The 19,320-nt window shown below is 44.9% G+C and overlaps 1 protein-coding gene across 1 annotated transcript in view; it reads right to left on the reverse strand.

The window, feature by feature from the left end:
• SYT9 (synaptotagmin 9) overlaps positions 1–19,320 on the reverse strand; it is a 132,748-nt gene that overhangs the window by 63,654 nt on the left and 49,774 nt on the right. Inside the window, exon 2 of the mRNA XM_015411711.1 lies at positions 5,562–5,907. Within this exon, the coding sequence (XP_015267197.1) occupies positions 5,562–5,907 (346 nt within the window). The remainder of the gene's footprint in view (positions 1–5,561; positions 5,908–19,320) is intronic.

Below are 19,320 nucleotides of genomic sequence, written 5' to 3' on the forward strand. Positions count from 1 at the left end.
TATGAGTATCAAGTGTAAAGGGGTTCCTTTTCCTCATAACAACCAGCTATACAATCCTGCAGGGTTACTGAAGTACCTTTTGCTGTTAAGAAAAGTCAGTTACCCTGGGCAGATGGCAGTCAAATGTACAAATGAACATACAGAGTGGGGATTGGCTCACATTTTCTGATGCCACAACTGTCCTTCATGTGTTCAAAATCCTATTATATAGAGGTTTAGGGTTGTATACACAAATGTAAACACGTACCGCACACCCAGTCCATCATATGTAAAAACTGAGGGTACAAATTACACCTAAGAAGCACACACTCATAGGCCCTCCATGCAAACAGCATTATTAACATGTAAGGTCAAAGTTGGGGCCAGTGGGAATGATCCTTACTCTCCCAACATGCATTGATTTTTACACTCAATTAACCCATGGAGCTGCGGTGGCTCAAGTGGTTAAGACGCTGAACTGCAGGCTGTGGAAGGTCGGTAGTTCAGCAGTTCGCGACCCGGGTGCCGCATGAGGGAGTGAGCTCCCGTCTCTAGTTCCAGCTCCTGCCAACCTAGCAGTTCGAAAGCAAGAAATTGCAAGTAGATAAATAGGTACCACTTCGGTGGGAAGGTAACAGCGTTCCGTGCGCCTTGGAGTTTAGTCATGCCGGCCACATGACCACGGAAACCTCTTCGGACAGCGCTGGCTCTTCGGCTTTGAAACAGAGATGAGCACCGCAACCCAAGAGTCGGACTCGACTAGCTTTCGAGTAAGGGAACCTTTACCTTTACCTAACCATGTGTACATGGATCATCATAGCCCTGTCTTCTTCAGGGGCTTCCAGAATAGATTAAATACTCTTACATTGTTCTCATCCATCCTTGCAAGATATGATTGTGAAGTTACTGATGCTTCAGGAGCACTTCCTTGGAATCTTGCTTTTTAAAGTACAGCTTCAAAAACCTCTGAACCTACTGTTATAGTCCTTCTGCACTTACACATTGTTCATATTAGTGCTGAATTTCTTGGCAGAATACCCTTTTACTGAATCCTAGACATCCAGTCAGTGGGAAAGGGAATCCCCCCCCCGAAAATGCAGTGAATCAGACAATGACAGCATAAGCCACAGAACTTCTGCTCCTCCAGTTACAAGCAAGTTGGAATCTTATATCCGGTCACGAGAAAGAAGTGAACTCATAAAGCACAATCTGTTTATCAGAAACTCCTGAACACACCTGTATTACTGCTCTTCTTCTGCAGAAGCTGACATGGTTAGAAATATAATCTCTTACCTTGGCATTGTTGCATTCTTTTCACTCCTGCACTACCATTATCCAGCTAATGGGGGTGGTATTTGCAATACAACAAAACCAGCTCAAGAGACACCCTGCTTGCTATAAGGGTAGTGCATCATGCTCTGCTGCTGCTCTGCTCTGCTGTCCAAGGGAGAACCCCTCAAATCTTACCAGAGACCAACATCATTTTCCTACTCCGTCGACTCCCATCCTCAACAGAGTTAGGGCCATTTAGGTCCAGTAAAATCAATGGACTTAGAAGGGTGTTTGCTTAGAATGGTGCTAACCATTTGGAAATCTATTTTTGCAATGAGTAAAAATGATTTCCAGTAGGGTCAAGTGGATAAACCCGAACAAGTATGGGATTAACTGCTAACAGTTCAGGACCATGGTTGCTAGACTGGTGGGTTCTAAAAGGTTGAAACAAGTTTATGACAAACGTGTGTATTATTCACTGAAAAATGGCATTTCTATTTCTGTAGGGGCTTTGACTGCCAGATTAAACTAGAGAGGATAATTATCTTTATATGATTTGATCATGTGATTTCCAAGACATCCTTTTTGGCCACTGTCAACAAGAGTGTGTTGAACTGAGTGAACTGCAAGTCTGATACAGCATGACAGTTTTTAAGTTCTTATTCTTGCCTTTCTCCACTCACATTCACATTGTTTTTACATGTTCTCCACTGTAATCTTTGTTCAGTCAGTCCTCTCCAAGTGACTGTTCCCTCTAAGCTGTGGAGTCTTGTGAGCAAAAATTCTGCTTTGTGAGTTACTGGCTTTAAAGTTGTGAGCCAGTGATTTGGCTACTGCATAAATCAGTTAGCTCTGGAGCCCTCCTTCCTGAGCCAAGGCAAAAGTGTGTGAGCTGGAGGCTAAAAAATTGTGAGCTAGGTCACACTAACTCAGCTTAGAGGGAACACTGGTGACTGCACATCCCACTCATTATGACATCAAAACTTTGGCTAAAACCTAGCACCTCCTATTTCTAATCCTCACAAGTGTTTTATTAACCTGTTCTATTTTTGCTGAAACTTTTGCAGGATATCTCAGGATCAGAGAGAAGTGCAAATGAGCATACTTTGCAAGAATTAATTGAGGCCACCTTCATCTATTACAGGACTAACAATTTTGTCCAACTCCTAAAACAAAGACAGAAAAAGTGTGATCTATAAACCCCGCCCCGCTAGTGCAACTCTTGCAGGCAGCTGCCAACAACTGTGTTGTTCGGATTTACCCCTGGGGGGCAGCAGGACATCATAACTAACTTCCATAGTCAGCAGAGACTCGCCAGGCACAATGCTGTTCCTTAATAGCCTTTTTATTGGATACAGCAAAGTCCACACAGGCTTCCTCACAAGTGCAGTGCCATTCACCAGCCTGTTTCTGCCCTTCAAACCTCCGGGGACTGAGGTGGGCCTCTGCCTTGAGGTATTTCCACCAGGCCTGTGTCAGTTTGGTAGCCTTATCTTGCCCCAGGCTTCAGCTCCTTTTGGTTCCTCTTCCTTCCTTCTTTGCACTTCCTCAGCTTTACTCAACCAGCTTGCATTCCTGACCTCCCTTGTCACTCCTAACATTGCTCTTTTTATCCCTGCGGCTCTGCCCAGGCTGGGTCAAGCCCAACTTTATCTCTCCCTTCTCAGAGTCTTGTTACTCTCTTAAACCTTCCTTGCCTTGCCCCACTCCAGCTAGGTTTACATTGGACTGCTACTGTCTTCTTGTGAGGCGCCCAGGGCCGGCTCACCCACTAGGCAAACTAGGCATTCGCCTAGAGCACAGGGCCCTGGATGGGGCGGCCGGCCCTGGATGGGGCGTTGAACTGCGCCTCCCCCCCGCCAAAAGCCCATGCAACATTGTGTTCCCAGCCACGTGGTATGGGGGGTGAAAGGGGCTGATGAAGGCAGGTTACGCCTTTCCTTGCTCCTCGCCGCTTCATTGCGCAGGTGCCCCCCCTGGAAGCAGCCTGCCCAATTATTGTTGCAGCCTGCGGGGGTAGGCGGTGGGCTCGCTCTTGGCAGGTCGCTCTCAGCTGGGGCTGTGCTGCGGCCCCGCCTCCCTGCCCGGGCCCTGCTCCTGAGGAGGCGGGGTGAGAGGAGGGATCGAGGAAAGAGGAGAAGGCGGGGCGGTGGCATTGTCGACTGGGGGTTTGGACGGGGATGCCCACTTCCTTCCTCTGCCTCACCATGATTAAATCCCTCTGCCCTTCTGCCTCTTCCCGCCACCCCCCCCACCCACAAAAAAAAGAAAGCAGCCAGCCTGGTGAGGTTGGAGCACTGCCCGGCGGAGCTCCGCGTGGAAAGGGGGCGCAGCTGAAGTGGGCCAGAGGGAGAGCCGCGTGGGTGAGCGGGGGCCCCAGGAGGTTTCGGGCCATTGGGGCTGGTGCGGGGCGACCACCCTGCTCAGGGCGGCCGCGGCTCTCTTTCCAGGCACCACAGCCAGGGAGGCTGGCTGCCGCGCTCCAGAGGATGGCAGCAGAAGGTGAGTCCAGGCAGTGGGGAGGGCAGCTTGGAGGGGGGGCCGGGAGAGAAGTTGGACTTCCTTCTCTCCAGGCCCCACCTGAAGGTTGGTAACCCCATAATGGGTGCACGCTGGGGGGGGTGCCAGAAGGTAGCCCTGCCTAGGGCCCAAAAAGCCCTCGGGCCGGGCCGGCGCCCCACCCTATCCTGGAACAGCTTCTGCCTTTTGTCCCAACCTTACTAATTTTGAATGTCCCCGCCTTTAAAATGTGAGGGAACAAAGGAGCCAAAAGTAGAGGCCAATTTTATGTTTTCTTCTTGCACCCTGTTAACAAAGGAGGAGTCATGTAAACTCCAATTTCTTTTCAAGATAGTACCTATAAGGATCAATGAATATATAAAACTGAACAGCACTTCCCCAACAACATTCCTTACATTGTATAGTCAAGAATCTTACAAAAAAAAGTGTGAAGGTTTAGCACTGAACATATAAGTTTGTTAATACTTTCAGATCAACGTGAAGCCTAAAATGCGTGCAAAAGAGAGAGAGAGAGAAAAAAACCTAGCCAATTTCACTAAGTTCCAAGTTTAAAAATGTTCATTCATTATGAAAAAATACTGTTTGAAATATGTGTAGGGATATCAGTTCCCAGGTGGGGAATCCTCCAATTTTGGGGATCTCCCCCAGATGCCGGCTAGCCCCGCCCCAACAGCTGTCTGCACCCAACTTGAAAACAGTGGGGGCCATGCACGCCTGCCCCACAAACTGCAATTTCGGGCTTGTAGGGCAGGCACATGCAGCGTGCACTCTTTTCAAGTGGGGGCCACACGTGCCTGCCAGACAAGCCATGAATTTGCGGCTTGCAGGCCAGGCGACTGCAGCGCCCGCTTTCTCCCCAACCATTTAAAGGGAAGGTTCCCTTTAAGTTTGGAGAGCCAGTTTGGTGTAGTGGTTAAGTGTGCGGACTCTAATCTGGGAGAACCGGGTTTGATTCCTCACTCCTCCACTTGCACCTGCTGGATGACCTTGGGCAAGCCATAGTTCTTTCACAGCTGTTCTCTCAAGGACAGTTCTGGAAAGATCTCTCTCAGCCCCACCTACCTCACAGGGTGTCTGCTGTGGGGAGGGGAAGGGAAAGGAGTTTGTAAGCCACTCTGAGACTCCGTGTGAAGGGCGGGGTATAAATTCAAACTCTTCTTCTTCTTTAAATTATTGGGGGAAAGTGTGGGGGCTGCAGATGGTACTGTTTCCCCGACATGATGATGTCTCTCCGCATGGCATCATCACATCGGGGATGGCCCCTCCCCCTCCTGGACCGCCCTCCAAAGCACTCCACCGGAGAGAACTGGCAATATGTGGTCTCATTGCCATATTGCCAAAATGTATTTCTTAAAGTATTAATACCATGCCAGATGTAGCAGCAATGATGAAGTCCCAAAGAAAGTAAGTTACAGGGCAGCAGAAAATTGTATGGTTTAAGCTGCAACCGTAAGAAGTTTTCCTTGGAGTAAACCCCACTGAATATAACCAGAGTTACTTCTGAGTAGACTGGTTTAGGATTGCTCCCTTAGTGTTATAATACTATGGGACAACTTATTGATTTAGGTGCATAAAGGTTTTTTATATACCTACATACTGTTGCAATAAAATGTATCTGCAGAAAAGCGAAACAGAAGAAATTCTGCTCCATTTGCTCTGCAAGAAGTCCGTTTTGTGACTATGTATGTATTTCTGTGTGGTAACCAAGTTTTACTTTTTCAACAGTTTCTTTTTCCTATGATATCCTGTACCCTTTTCTCTGTAATACCAAAGAAATTCTAAGTACTGACCGAGCGGAAGGGGTTGGTTCTGTGATCTGCCGATGCATCCGAACATTGTGCACACAGTTCTCCTTGGTCCCTGTCTTTGCATCCAATGGAATGTCTGGGGAGGTGTGGCTAATCTTCATAGAAGAGTCCGGATATGAAGTAGGCTGTCCCAGGTAATCCTCACTATACTCATGGTCATTGGTGTCTGTATCTGTATAGTTCAGTGATTCCTGTTTGTCTTTGATTCCAGGCAGGCCACGTTCTCGCCAAGGAACCCAGCAAAGCTTCCAGGACACAAACAGAGATACCCCAAACAAAGCAAGTCCACAGGCAGTGACAACTAATGACAGTAAACTCACGGAGATATCTGAAAAGAATAAAGACAAAAGGCATGTCAGCATTCTATTTTACTATCATTACAATGCAGCTCACTACAGATCTTCATACAGCTAAGCTTTGCAGGACCAAACTTCCTTTCTCCAAACTTCTTTCATGCGTATTTCTTCCCAATGACCCAGCCAAAAAAACATATGTTTAATTAAAGTGTTTTCAGAGGAAGGTGTGAAAATACAATGTTAAACTAAGTTATCCTTATGGAATATAACACAGGACTTCAGATGCTTACCCAATACTATTTCAACTTTTATCAACATTGAAATGATTTTTATGTCTCCCCTGTTTATAATATAAATGGACTATGGAGGTTGTTGAGATATGAACTGATATTTGCATAATTGTGGACTGATTATTGTTGACACTATGAATTGTGCACACGCATACACATCCAGAGGTTCAGGGAACACTGTTTGAATCACCAGAGTGAGAGACATTCACCTGAAGAGAGAAAGTTTGCTTGCTGCCCGCACTGTCATACTAATGAACCTGGTGACACACACTCAAAGATCCTGGCCTGAGGGAGAAGAGGCACATGTATCCTTTGTTAGCAAAGACCACAGCTTAAAGACAAGCAGCCCTCCATTGATGAGAGACCTGATGGCACGCAATCCACCTATCGAGCTCTACATCTGAATTGCTGTTTCTTGTGGGAATGTTTATTTGATGCCTGAGAAAGCTGATATCTCTCTGCACATCAAAGGAGATTCTGAAGCAGAGCTTTGACACCTAACCAGATGGTGGTACCTAAGTTAGAGGGTAGTGTTTTAAGCATTGACCAACCCCCTAGGTCAGCCCCTTCATCTACATGCACCAATGATTTTAGGGATGGGACGGACTAGTAGTCAGGTAAATCCTTTGGATAGCAAGGTTGCCAACAACCCCAAAGGTTCAGCCTATATGGCAGAAGCCATGTGCTGGGTTTTTGCTAGCCACATCCCCTTTCTTCGTCCTCTGTCTTCTTTACCAACCTCTTAAGTCCAGCTCTCTGTCTCAGTTCCTTTGTGTATGCTTTTTGATTTCTCTGGTGTGTACAGCCAAGAGAGGTCCACATGTTTGCTAGCTGGTTTCTAGCAGTATGAATAGAAGTATCCCTAGGTTCTAAGTTCAGTCACCCCCTCATTCTTCATTGCAACAGAAGAGGCTTCTGGAAACAGATAAGTATAAAACCGTTTGTCCTACCTACCGCCTACAGTAAAAGAACTAATTTTCCATTGCTGTATGTCTAAAGGAACTTGATTGCTTGTGTGCGAGAATCTGTATTGTTTGAATGAGACTTGATATCCTTTAGTAAAAGACAAAATTGATTTTAATACACCAGTCTCGACTCTTGACTCTTTCACTTGGATTTCTTGGGTCTGATTGGACTTCCGTAAACTTTGGCAAGAGCTCACGTTAAATTTAGTTACCCTCTGCTGTAGGAAAAAGCAGTTGGGCTAACAAGGTGTTAGATCTAATTCCATAACAGCATTCTAGATTCATTTAAATGAAGGCCACCTTAGTACTGATATGTCAGTTTTCCATTGTTTAATTCATATATTTTCCATATAAGCATGTCTACTAATTGTTTAACTATAAGCACATTACTTTGCACTTAATATAATTTTAATACAATCTAAAAGCATAATCTAACATCTTTGTACATAGAATCCACATGCATTTTCCATTGTAGTAGTTTTTCCCACAACTGAACCATCAGAATGCTATTTTCAGGCTTTCTAAAAACCAGTAATTCCTATATCACCATTGTCATTACTAGTTCTTCTGAATTCCAAGCTTTCATTTAAAAAAAACAACAATGTAAATCTCCTTTTTAGTTCCAGAGGTAACAGGAAAATCCCAATCATCTTTCCCCGAAATAGAAATTCAGAACCCATGGTATAATTTCGGATAAAAATCACCCTGGTCTACCCCTAATTGTTCTTTTACTCGGAAGGCCCCTAACAGCATACTTGTTTTATTGCTGCTTTCCATGCTTTATTGTAGCTTGCTAGTCATGAAAGACTGATAAATTAGTTGCTTTGCTGGCATTTAGGAAGTCCTACCATTATCTTATCTTGTTGCCATGCTGATCAATCTAGCTTACTACAGAAGGGAATGATGGAAACAGTCGAAAAACTTGTTTGGCAATTTTAATAAACTGCTTGAATATGTAGATACTCCTAGTTCTTAACTACAGCCAGACTTTATGTTGGCATCTATCTTTTTTGTACATTTAATAAAATTAATACAACAACAAAGAGTATCTCTCCTCCATGTAATGAATGACAGTGAGTAGTTGGGGGTGGGGTAGAAGAGAACAGAAAACGATGCCACCTTCACTATTAAAGCAAGGACAAATAGATTAAAAAATAGTTTTTATTCAAGATCTATTATTGCCTTAAATGCTGTATGAAATTGGAATTTGGGTGACATTGGTGGTTTTAAGTTGTTATGTGAACCTTAAGGGAGTTATGGGACAGTAGTGAATGGTGTGTGAGTGTATATGAATATTGTTGTAGATCACCGAAATGATTGCATCTTTAATTTCATTGTACTATGTACAATGACAATAAAGTATATTATTATTATTATTATTATTATTATTATTATTATTATTATTATTATTATTATTATTATTATTATTATTGTATTCCATAAGGCACTCTTTTTGGTGGAAAGTGCACGGCTGACAATTCACAGCTGACTTATGGTCACCCTGTAGGGTTTTCAAGGCAAGAGATGTTCATAGAATCATAGAATGTTAGAGTTGGAGGGGACCTTGCAGGTCATCTAGTCCAACCCCATGCACTCTGCAGGAGCATAACCGAAAGACAGCCCTGCAACATACCCGAAAGATGGTCGTCCAGCCTCCCCTTGAAAACGTCTAGTGAAGGAGCATCCACCACCTCTTGAGGCGGTTTGCCATTGTCTGCCTCCACATCATGACCATCCAAATACTAGCCTAGGCTGAACCTGCTTAGCTTCCAAGATCTTATGAGATTAGGCTAACCTGGGCTATCCAGGTCAGGGTCAATGTTCCCTCTAAACTGTGGAGTCTTGTGAACAAAAAATCTACTTTGTGAGCTACTGACATTAAAGTCATGAGCAAGCGATTTGTCTGCTGCATAAATCATTTTGCTCTGGAGCCATCCTTCCTGAGCTGAAACAAAAATGTGTGAGCTGGAGGCTAAAAAACTGTGAGCTAGCTCACACTAACTTAGCTTAGAGGGAACACTGGTCAGGGTATAGCACTCCTTACTGAAACGGAAATGCTAGCTTCTGTGGAGGGGGAAAATCACATTTTATAATTTACAAAATATTCCTGTTTGAGTGCTGGGGGCCTGGGTCTACTGTGATTTCCCAGCTACAGAATTCCCCACCTTGTGAGGGATTAAACGGCATTGAAGGAACAGGGAAGATGAGGGCAACTCCCTAAAAGCTAATGGGTCTTTTAGAGGTGCTCAGTGCCAAACAACATGTTCAGAACTATTCTTAGATTGTGCTGGATCTCAGGCTTCAGTGCTCCCCTACATAAAAAGCCCTCTACCCACAAAAAACTAGCAAAGCAAGACAAAGGGTTTTTCCCCCGGAGCGGAGCAATGCCACTTATTGATATAGACAGACTATACTGTGGAAGTGAAATCTTTAGAACAAATTAATTAGCAAAACTAAGGCTGCAGTCACACGCAACAGTAGCCACGCAAGAGATACGGAAGACAGGCGGAGTTTCCGGGTGCGATCTCACCAGCACATCTGGGGAGCGTAGCGCTTCTGTGGCACAACCGAGGCTTCCTCCCGAAACCGCGCAGTAAAAAACTAGTACCTCGGAGGTACTAGTTTCCGGAAACTGCGGGGCAGGGCAGGCGTCTGATCGCGTTTCCGGTGGCATCCGGCACCCGCCCATGTCCCCTTGTGAAAAAGGTCTTTTTTCCCCCCAAGTCCCCGTGGTTGCACACATGCACCCAACGGAGCATGCGCATTCGTAGTGAACACACACAAAAAAAACTAGTTCGCCGCGCACGCGCTTCTTCGTTGCGCGCAGCCATGTGTTGTGATCGACGCCTCTCCGTAACCACAGAAGCTCCACGGTACCTCCACAGAACCTCCACAGGAGGTATGATCGCTTTACTGCGTGTTAGTTTGCCCCAGGGCAAACAGCCATGCTTCCCCCCCGCAGTTTCCTGCCCGCGTGACCGGGGCCTAAGACAGTTAACACCACCCTTTTTGTTCTTCTTGACATTTCTGGCTTCTATTCTGTTTATGTGTTTCCTCATTTTGTGTCTCTGTGTTTGCAGCTTGCTATGGCTAAACATCATGGCTGTCAAGGCAATGCTTTGCAGGCAATCTTTTTGAGTACTGGACACCTGACTTGTACCAGGTGTTAGCCCTGGCGTCCATTTTGGGCTATTTTATTGACTATGTATTATGAATAAAGGCTTGATATAAAACGGGCTGCTATCTGAGAGACTGTGGATGGAAAGTTCAACGAAAGGGCACCCTGAAGACGGTACCAGCTGAGAGCGATAATCTCCGGAGCTAACATCCATCTAGAGGGGCCCCAGAGCTATCTACATTCATCATGTATGCTAACACGAAGAAGCAACTAAAACAATGAACTCACTAGTCAGCCCAACCCAAATGTCTCCACTTTGACAATCTTAACATCAGATGTTTACCCTGCCAAGAAATTTATTACAAATAGCAACAAGACGTGTCAGTGATACTGGTGAATGAATATAGTAAAAATTGACCCCATAGCCAATCCTTGACCTTTGGGGTAGGGCTACACGATAATCTGTTTGAGCCCACCCCTCGCCCCCTCTCAAGAAAGTTTATAACATTGAACATGGAACTGCCAGGCAGCATCTTCGCCATCTTCTTCGTCCCCTTCGCCTTCCCCCTCGTCATCGACCTCTCTTGTCTGCTTATCCCCTTTTGTTCAGCTTACTATCCGAACCCCTAAGAACCCACTTTGCCTTAGACTGCAGCTAAGGTCAATTCATGTGTCTCTAGCTGGTCTGGTTTCACGTGTTTCTCACCCTTTCTACCCTCCCGTCCTTATCCCTGCTGGAAGTTTAGGAGCTGAGCCACATCGAAGGTAAATATACTCTCGTCAAGGATACCAACGAATCGCCTGCTCATGCAATTGTGCTGTAACTCTTTTTACCTGTTTTTACTAGTTCTTGTGTGTATGCATGGTTTTTATTACTACCCTTGTGTGTTTGAATAACTACCAAGTAAAATAGAGTTGTATTTGACTCTTGTCTCTGTCTCTCATTGAAACGCATTGGTACAGCCCATCCTTCGTAGACACAGACCAGTAACCCGATAGTTAAACTGTTCCAATTGTCTCTCCTAAAGAGCAATTCGGCTAACACAGGCAAGCCCAATTCCTCTCACTATTCACAGCTACAAAGTCCCTCGGGGTACTGTGAATTGCTTAGCTTACAGAAGCTCCCAACAGTACTAAACAATTCCAACTACTCCACTCTCCAATTTTAACCAACTTAGGTCCCGGTCACAAGTGCCGGAAAACGCGGGGGGGGGGAGGAGGTGTGGCAATGTGCGCCGTCGCAATTTGACGCGCCCCAACGCGATCAGACGTGACAGCGTTGTTTCCATCGGCAAGTGTTTCCGGTGTGCTCTAACCAGGAAGCAGGGACGCGAGAGTACGAATGTCATGGAAGATAATAGACTGTATCGTCTGACACAGGAGGCGGTGGCGGCTACAACCATGGACGGCTTCAAAAAGGAATTAGATAAGCATATGGAGCAGAGGTCCATCGGTGGCTATTATAGATAGGGAATCCAGGGCAAGCGATGCTCTGTATTCTTGGTGCTTGAGGGGGTCAACAGTGGGAGGGCTCCTAGTGTCCTGGCCCCACTGCTGGACCTCCTGATGGCACCTGGTATTTTTGGCCACTGTATGACAGAGTGTTGGACTAGATGGGCCATTGGCCTGATCCAACATTGGCTTCTCTTATGTTCTTATATTCTTTTGTGATTTCTATAGTGTAGGTATAACAAGGTCAGCAGAACTGGCTCACTCACTGATGCCTCAAACCAATAAACTTATTGTCTTGAGAAATGACCTGTTATCCACTGTGTTTAAAGAGGTTTCAGTAGTGCTAGATATCACTGTCATATTACATAGTAAATATATTTCTATCTACTGAGATTTTTTAAATAAGCTTTTGGAAACAGAAAGGATCTGAAGACCTTTTCTTATTGTCAAAGTCTAGTGGTGTTGGTAACCTAAAGGGTTAGAAATGAAGGTATAGAAGAACATTATTTCCTCTCCTTAGAGTAAAAGAAATAGTTTTAAAGCATCCGTATTTTCAAGAAGTTACACTCTGAAAATATGACTTCTTGTCATTCTCTTGCTCTTTTTCAAAAGAACAAATGCAAAAAGGATGAAAAGGAGAACCCTAAAATAGTTGGAATAAAACAAAGAAGAGGTTTAAAAAATCAGGCATAGCTTGCAAATCCAAAACAAAATGGCAACAACCAGATAAAACATTGGGAAAGAATTTTACTTTACTTTCATAGATATCTATTGGCTATACACAGGGCAGGGGTGTGTGCAGGGTTCATTTCCTGCGGGAGTGCACAGGAGCAAAGCTCTGGCAGTAAGGAACCCAGGGGGCGGGCACATGCAAGGAGCCCCACCCCATGCTCCCAGCAGCCCTCAGTTGGACCATAAGGAGCAAGAAGCAGCCAGTTAATTTGCAGAGCCCCCCCCCCGGCCCGCCTTCAGGTACAAGCTCTTCTTCCTCTGCGAGGACAGATCTGCACGTCGTCCCCCCAATAGCTAGTAATCCAAAACAGTCCAGTGGAGCCTGAGCAGTGGGTGTTGCCTTCTGACACACTGCAGAAGTGCAAATTCGCCCCCCCCCCCCCAATAGCTAGCAATCCAAAACAGTCCAGTGGAGCCTGAGTGGAGGGTGTTGCCTTCTGACACACTTCTGGTGATGTCAGGGGGCATGGCATATACAAATAAGTTATGCTAATAAGCACCTGCACCTCTTTTTCTATGAAATGACCCCTGTTGTATGCATGTCTAGTCGCCCTGAGCCCGCATTGCAGGGAGGGCGGGGTATAAATTGAATAAAATAAATAAATAAATAACCTCAAAACAGTATTTTGAAGACTGAAGAACCACAACATACTCCTTTTCACTCAGCAGGTTGGTTTTCATTCACCTCATTTCCCAGGCATTAATTCTAAGACGCAACATCTGATTCTCAAATCAACTATGTGTGATGGCGTATGTAGTTCCAACAATACATCTCACTGTTGACTGGCTGACATGACGGCAGTAAGTATTAGTGGCTAGCATACTGAGAACGACTCTGTACGTTACAAAAAATTGACCCTATTCCTAGGAGCATGTCTATGCAGTGACCACCTTGATATCTGAGATGAAGACACCCAAGATATAAGTGCGGCTTTGGACATTATGCACCCTTAACCTAAGACTGCATTGCAGGAATCAGAAGAAAGGATGCTCATTGGGGCAGCCACAAAACTCTGAAGACATGTTTGTCTGTGCACACCCATAGGACTGTTAGATGCTTTTTTTGGATGGGGAGATATTTCTTCCTTGTTCTTCCTTGAAGATTGGGCATTTGGGAGAGAATCCTGAAAACAGGGTGAAACAATACATAGCTGTTTGAGTGAGCCATCACCACGTTTGGCAACAGCATATCCCACTTTTGCCTGCCATCCCTACCAATGTTCCCTCTAAGCTGTGGAGTGCTGTGAGCAAAAATTCTATTTTGTGAGCTACTGGCATTAAAGTTGCGAGTGAGGGATTTGGCTGCCGCATAAATTAGTTTGCCCTGGAGCCATCCTTCCTGAGCCAGGACAAAAATGTGTGAGCTGGAGGCTAAAAAACTCTGAGCTAGCTCACACTAACTCAACTTAGAGGGAACACTGATCCCTACCCATGCTGTGACAGAAAAAATGATGGACAGAATTACTGAGTCATCCAGCTTGGCTGGAAAGTTCCTTATCTTCACAAATATACTCTTGGTTTCGAGTATCAATGGCTTTTTCCTGTGACAGTGTACAAATTCATTCATTTGATGTGCATCTTGATGCATTGTTATCGAGATGAACAGTTTACAGCTTCCTCCTGCAACTTTAAAAACAGCCTGCAAGTCAAATGGCACTTTACATTCCTTTCATATACAAAAGCTTGAATATTTCTCCCAGTCACCACTTGCATAGCATTCTATTCAATGTTCAATGTTAAAAAGGTCGATTTTCAAACACATCTAACAGTATTATATTAAAAACCTGACTCACAAATGAGTGTCATGGATACAAATGAGAGGCACAGATAAGGTGAGGATATCGTAAGAGAAGCAGCCCTCAGAGCTTCTATAATTATATTCTAGGACACTCTAGGTGCAAGGAAGGGTGTGCTACAAAGCCAAATCTGAGTACATTTGTGGGATTGCCACACAGGTGGAATTTGGTATGTGATACAGAATTCAATAGCCTTAGCTTTCAGAACTGCAAACAAAGGCAGAAACTGATGGATAGTGACCTGGTGAAAGAAGGCAGAGAGCTAAGCAAGACTGCATGGCCAGGGGGTAAATTTTTAAAGTCTGGTACTGCTTCGTGACGTTTTGCCATGCTTGTGGTTTCCTGGCGTCTGCCTTTCCTTTACATGCAATTACCCCACAATATCTTGGAAAACAACAGGAATTACTTGCAGTCAGCAGGCCACTGATGTAAATATCTTTTGTTTAACATTCAGCATGCAGTGTTTGAATCTACTTTGAACGCTGATTACCTTGGTGTAGAATACTGAAAGCCCTGTGATAGACTGCACTTTTAAAAGCTTAGAAGTGCCGTACAAAGAGACTGTGAAGGGTTAATTCTTCACAGAGCCAGAGAGCCTTGAGTGACAGACTGCTCCAAGAGATCTGATTGATTAATATCAGTTGAACAGAGAGAGACTTCTGGACTGGATGCTGAGGGGGATTCAGTCTGAATCCAACCCTGATTGAAAACAGTAACACAAATGGAGAACTGGGGGAAGTTGGCAAGAGGAGTGGGTAGTTAGGAGAAGGTTCCCATTTGGGCCAAGAAATGGGGATAGATCCTCTAGTGAGACAAGTTTCCCTACCCAGTCAAAACAGAGATATAGCTCTGAAGAGTGGAGAGATCCCTGGGTCTGGAGTGGTTAGAGACTGCCTTGTAAAATCTTTAGAGTAAATTAAAACTCAAGAAGAATACTGGTGTGTTTAGAGATGGGGGTTGGGTACTGGATAGAGTGTACCACCCTTCTGGAAGCCAAAAGAGACAGTAAATGCTCAAATAAAGTGTACTGGAGAGTTTGGGAAATACTAACAAAAGCCTCTCATCTTAAAGATCCGAAGTCACAGGAAAAAGCTTATGAAACTCTCAATAGCCTGAAACATATGAACTAAAGTCTGTGCATATACTGATTTACCTCAGAGTTCTATATTGAGTTACCTCAGAAATTTTACCCCTGATTTCACCTGACCTTTCCCCTCGGTGTTGAATAAAATATCTGCTAATTTGGGATTTCAAAAGGCATCAAGTGCCATTTAAGTCTAATTTAATGGGGGCTCTCAATCCTTTCCTCAGGTTCCTGGGCTGAGCCAACAGCCACAATATCATACTGTGACAGGGTGGGATAGCCAGTATTCTTTAGGAAAGAAGAAAACAGATTACTAGAGTGGCTCAGTCAGAAAAGGAAAGAAAAATGGAGGGAAAACTCATGCCTCTGAGGGAGGGAAGGGGATGGGGGCACCATACCCTCACATCATTTGAATGGCTCAGAATTAAACGGCTTGTTTCTCTACAAAGATGTTAAGTTTCATGTACAAAAAGGATTGCTGGACCGTTGGGTGATTACTTAAATTTACACGTACAAGGAAGCTGTAGCTTGAAAAAAGTGGGTAAGTATAAGCACGACATTTCTCCTCACCTGTTGTCACCTATCATCTTGCATGATCCAAAATGCTATTCAATATATGACAGAAATGCTGGACATTCTTTTTTTAAAAAAAAGAAAAGAAAAGACACACAGAGCAACCTCTGCAGAGATTTCTATAACAGCTTTATCCACTCGATGCCTGAGAAAATGCAAATGTCAGAAAATGTAAAATGAGCTTAGTGTGCCAACCTATTTGAAAGAAGGGGCACTCTGAAATCTACTTTTGCATGAAAAAGCAAAGATGTCTTTAATCCTCGCCAGTACTAGAATATAAAAATGTGATATGTTGCCATGAACTGGAGCAATGGGAATATTCTGTATTACTTATTCATGACTTAACTTCTTCATTCACACAGCATCTTTATTCTAGCTTTTCTACAGAATGAAAAGGGTGAATGAACCACCAAATGGGATTAATACATAATATTAAACTATGCTCCTTTACCCCTTCTCACTTTGAAACAAACAGACAAAACAGGATTTTAATATAAATTTCTCCAGAATTCCCTGGATGCCCCATGAATTTTCACTGAAGTATCTTCTTCATACCCTTTTTTTGCAGAATAGCTATCTTATGACTTAAACAAATAAACAGAATAATCTGTTGTGCTGTACAGATCACACTAGAGACTACTGTCTTCTTATACAGTTCGACTTACAACCAAAATTTACACATAACAAATAGTTTTGCCACCATGCAAAATCAGAGCCTGATTCCTACTTGGAACATACTTGTAGACTTCGTGTCGTTTTGAATTCTTGTCAGAGCTGGGCTGAGCTCCATCACTAAAGAAAAGCAGTCTGATGAAGCCCTAAGAAACAGCAAAGCGACCTAGACGTGCTGTCACTGCTCCTTTGGTTTGCACTACAGCTAGTCCTGAGCTCATGCCATCTATTGCATGCTTTCTTCTGGAAACTCTTCTCTGCACCATGAGCTGGTGACCACATCAATCTGAAGACAGACTTGTACTTTCAAGGACTACTAGGTCATTATTCAATTGGTGCAGTTGTCATTTATGCATGGTGGCAAATCTATTTGTTATGTGTATTCATTTTGGTTGTAAGTAGGACTGTCTAAGAAGACAGTAGTCTCTAGTATGATTTATACAGCACGACAGAGTATTCTGTCTGTTTGTATAACTGCATTCACTGTATTTCCATTTTTGTGTGTTCGTTAATCTTATGACTTATGGCCTCTGTCATGATGATACTGTGAATTTTGAGGAAATATTTTAGGGCACCCTATTTGAACAAAAAGGGGCTGCGGTGGCTCAAGTGGTTAAGATGCTGAACTGCAGATCGGAAGGTCAGTAGTTCAGCAGTTCGAGACCCGAGTGCCGCATGACGGAGTGAGCTCCCATCTCTGGTCCCAGCTTCTGCCAACCTAGCAGTTCGAAAGCAAGAAATCGCAAGAAGATAAATAGGTGGGAAGGTAACAGCGTTGCATGCCCCTCGGCGTCTAGTCATGCCGGCCACATGACCATGGAAATGTCTTTGGACAGCACTGGTTCTTCGGCTTGGAAACGGAGATGAGCACTGCATCCCTAGAGTCAAATTCGACTGGCTTTCGAGCAAGGGAAACCTTTGTCTTTACCTATTTGAACAAAGGAACTTTATGAACACAGCGAACAAGGTTGTCAATGTTTTGTTTGCAAATCAGGAAACAACTGAAGATGGACCAATTGCCATGCTCATTTCCTGAATAGTGCCTCATAAAAACTGTAAAACAAGAGGCAGGGTAGCCCAACCATATTATTCTTCCCTTACCATACATGGTCACCAAAAAGCCAGCATTCTCTCCCACTGCTTAGCCAAACAGCAGAAGAGCCACTTCTGTAGACAAGCAATAACCAATTGCAGAACAGAGAGCCATTGAAGAGTATTATGTGGTACTCGCTTGCCCTTTCCAAATTGCACAGTTAACATAATTAGGCTGTCTCAAGACACCCTGTCATCACTTAGTAATAAAAACTGAAGTCAAACCGGGTCAGTGCTTTCCTGCCAGATAACAAACATATTGCCACAAGGATTACACTATCAACTCATGTCCTTCAGACAGATATTTGAGGAAAGAAACCAAAGGCAACTGAAAAGTTATGTCATCACTTCCTGCAGTCAAAGAGGATTGCTCTCTATCAGTTATAAAATTGAGAAAGACAGCTTGGCAGATTTCAGAAATGCTGACATGTAGCATAAAAGACATTAGTAGACTACTAGTACTATTCAGATGATCTGCTAAAGCAGCACAGGCCCGATTAAGTGTATCCCAGCTGCTAAATACTAAGGCTACCTTAGTCCCTCAAAAATATTGTTCTCACAAGCAGGCTGTACTGAAAAGTTGTTCACAAACAGGTAAATAAGGGCTCCTGCCAATCAGCTGGAAGGCCCTTTAAATCTTTCAGCAGGGAGGGAGAGGGGCTGTTGCCGGCCACAGCTCTGCTAAAAACACCCCAAACCCTTTCAAGGGTCTTTTTGTGAGTGGGGGGGGGGGCTGCGGCATGCGGGGCTACTTTCCCAGTGGTGATTTGCCGCTTGGGATTCAGGTCCATGCACCACCACCCCACTCGCTGCGGGGCTCACAGTGCATGGGGTGGTGGGGTGGGCCTGAATCTCAAGTGACAAATCATGCTGGGAAACCTGCCCTGAGTGCCGCGGCCCCCACCCCACTTGCAAAAAGACCCTTTAAATAATGTGGCTAGCGACAGCCCCTCTCCCTCCCTGCTGAAAGATTTAAAGGGCCCTCCAGCTGATCGACAGGCCACATACTCCCCGCTGATCAGCTGAAGCCCTTTAATCTCTGCAGGAGGGGAAGGAGAAGGGTGGCCATGGGTGACTGCAACTTGGGGGCATTCCCGTCCACCCCCAGAACACCCTCCAAATCCCCCCACCAGAGTGATGAAAGGACCTGGCAATCTAAATGCCATGTAAACCCACAGCAATCAATGCTACGTATTCAGTGGCTTCCGGTCTGGCTCCCGCGAATGGCGGACACATCCTCGGGTCGCTCCCGAGGGCGCCTCGCCCGCCTGCGGTGGAGGAGGGAATCCGCGCGAGCGGAGACCCGAACGAGCCCCTCAGGAAGAGAGGAGCTCGGATCCGGGGCGCTTTAGGGCGCACTAGGGGGGAGTCGCTCTTTCGGCCGAGAGGTCGGAGAGCGAGGCTCCCGCCATGCCCTGCCCCAATGGACCTTGCTGCGTGAGCGACCCCGAACGGGGTTTAGCGGAGCCACCAGACGTCACCGAGTGATAAAGCGACCATCCGCAAAAATAGAAAAAGAAAAAATCGGCTTAACTGTGAGTTGTCAAAATGCAGAGAAAAAGAACTAAAAACGTTTCCCCCCCCCCTCCCAGCGAAAAAGGCGAAGAGGTTAACCCTCCATTTGTATAAGCAAAAAAGAAAGGAAGGGGGGGAATGGATTGAGCGGACAGT

Source organism: Gekko japonicus, unplaced genomic scaffold (genome assembly GCF_001447785.1).
Source record: "Gekko japonicus isolate JY-2015 unplaced genomic scaffold, Gekko_japonicus_V1.1 scaffold156, whole genome shotgun sequence".
NCBI classification, from domain to species: Eukaryota; Metazoa; Chordata; class Lepidosauria; order Squamata; family Gekkonidae; genus Gekko; species Gekko japonicus.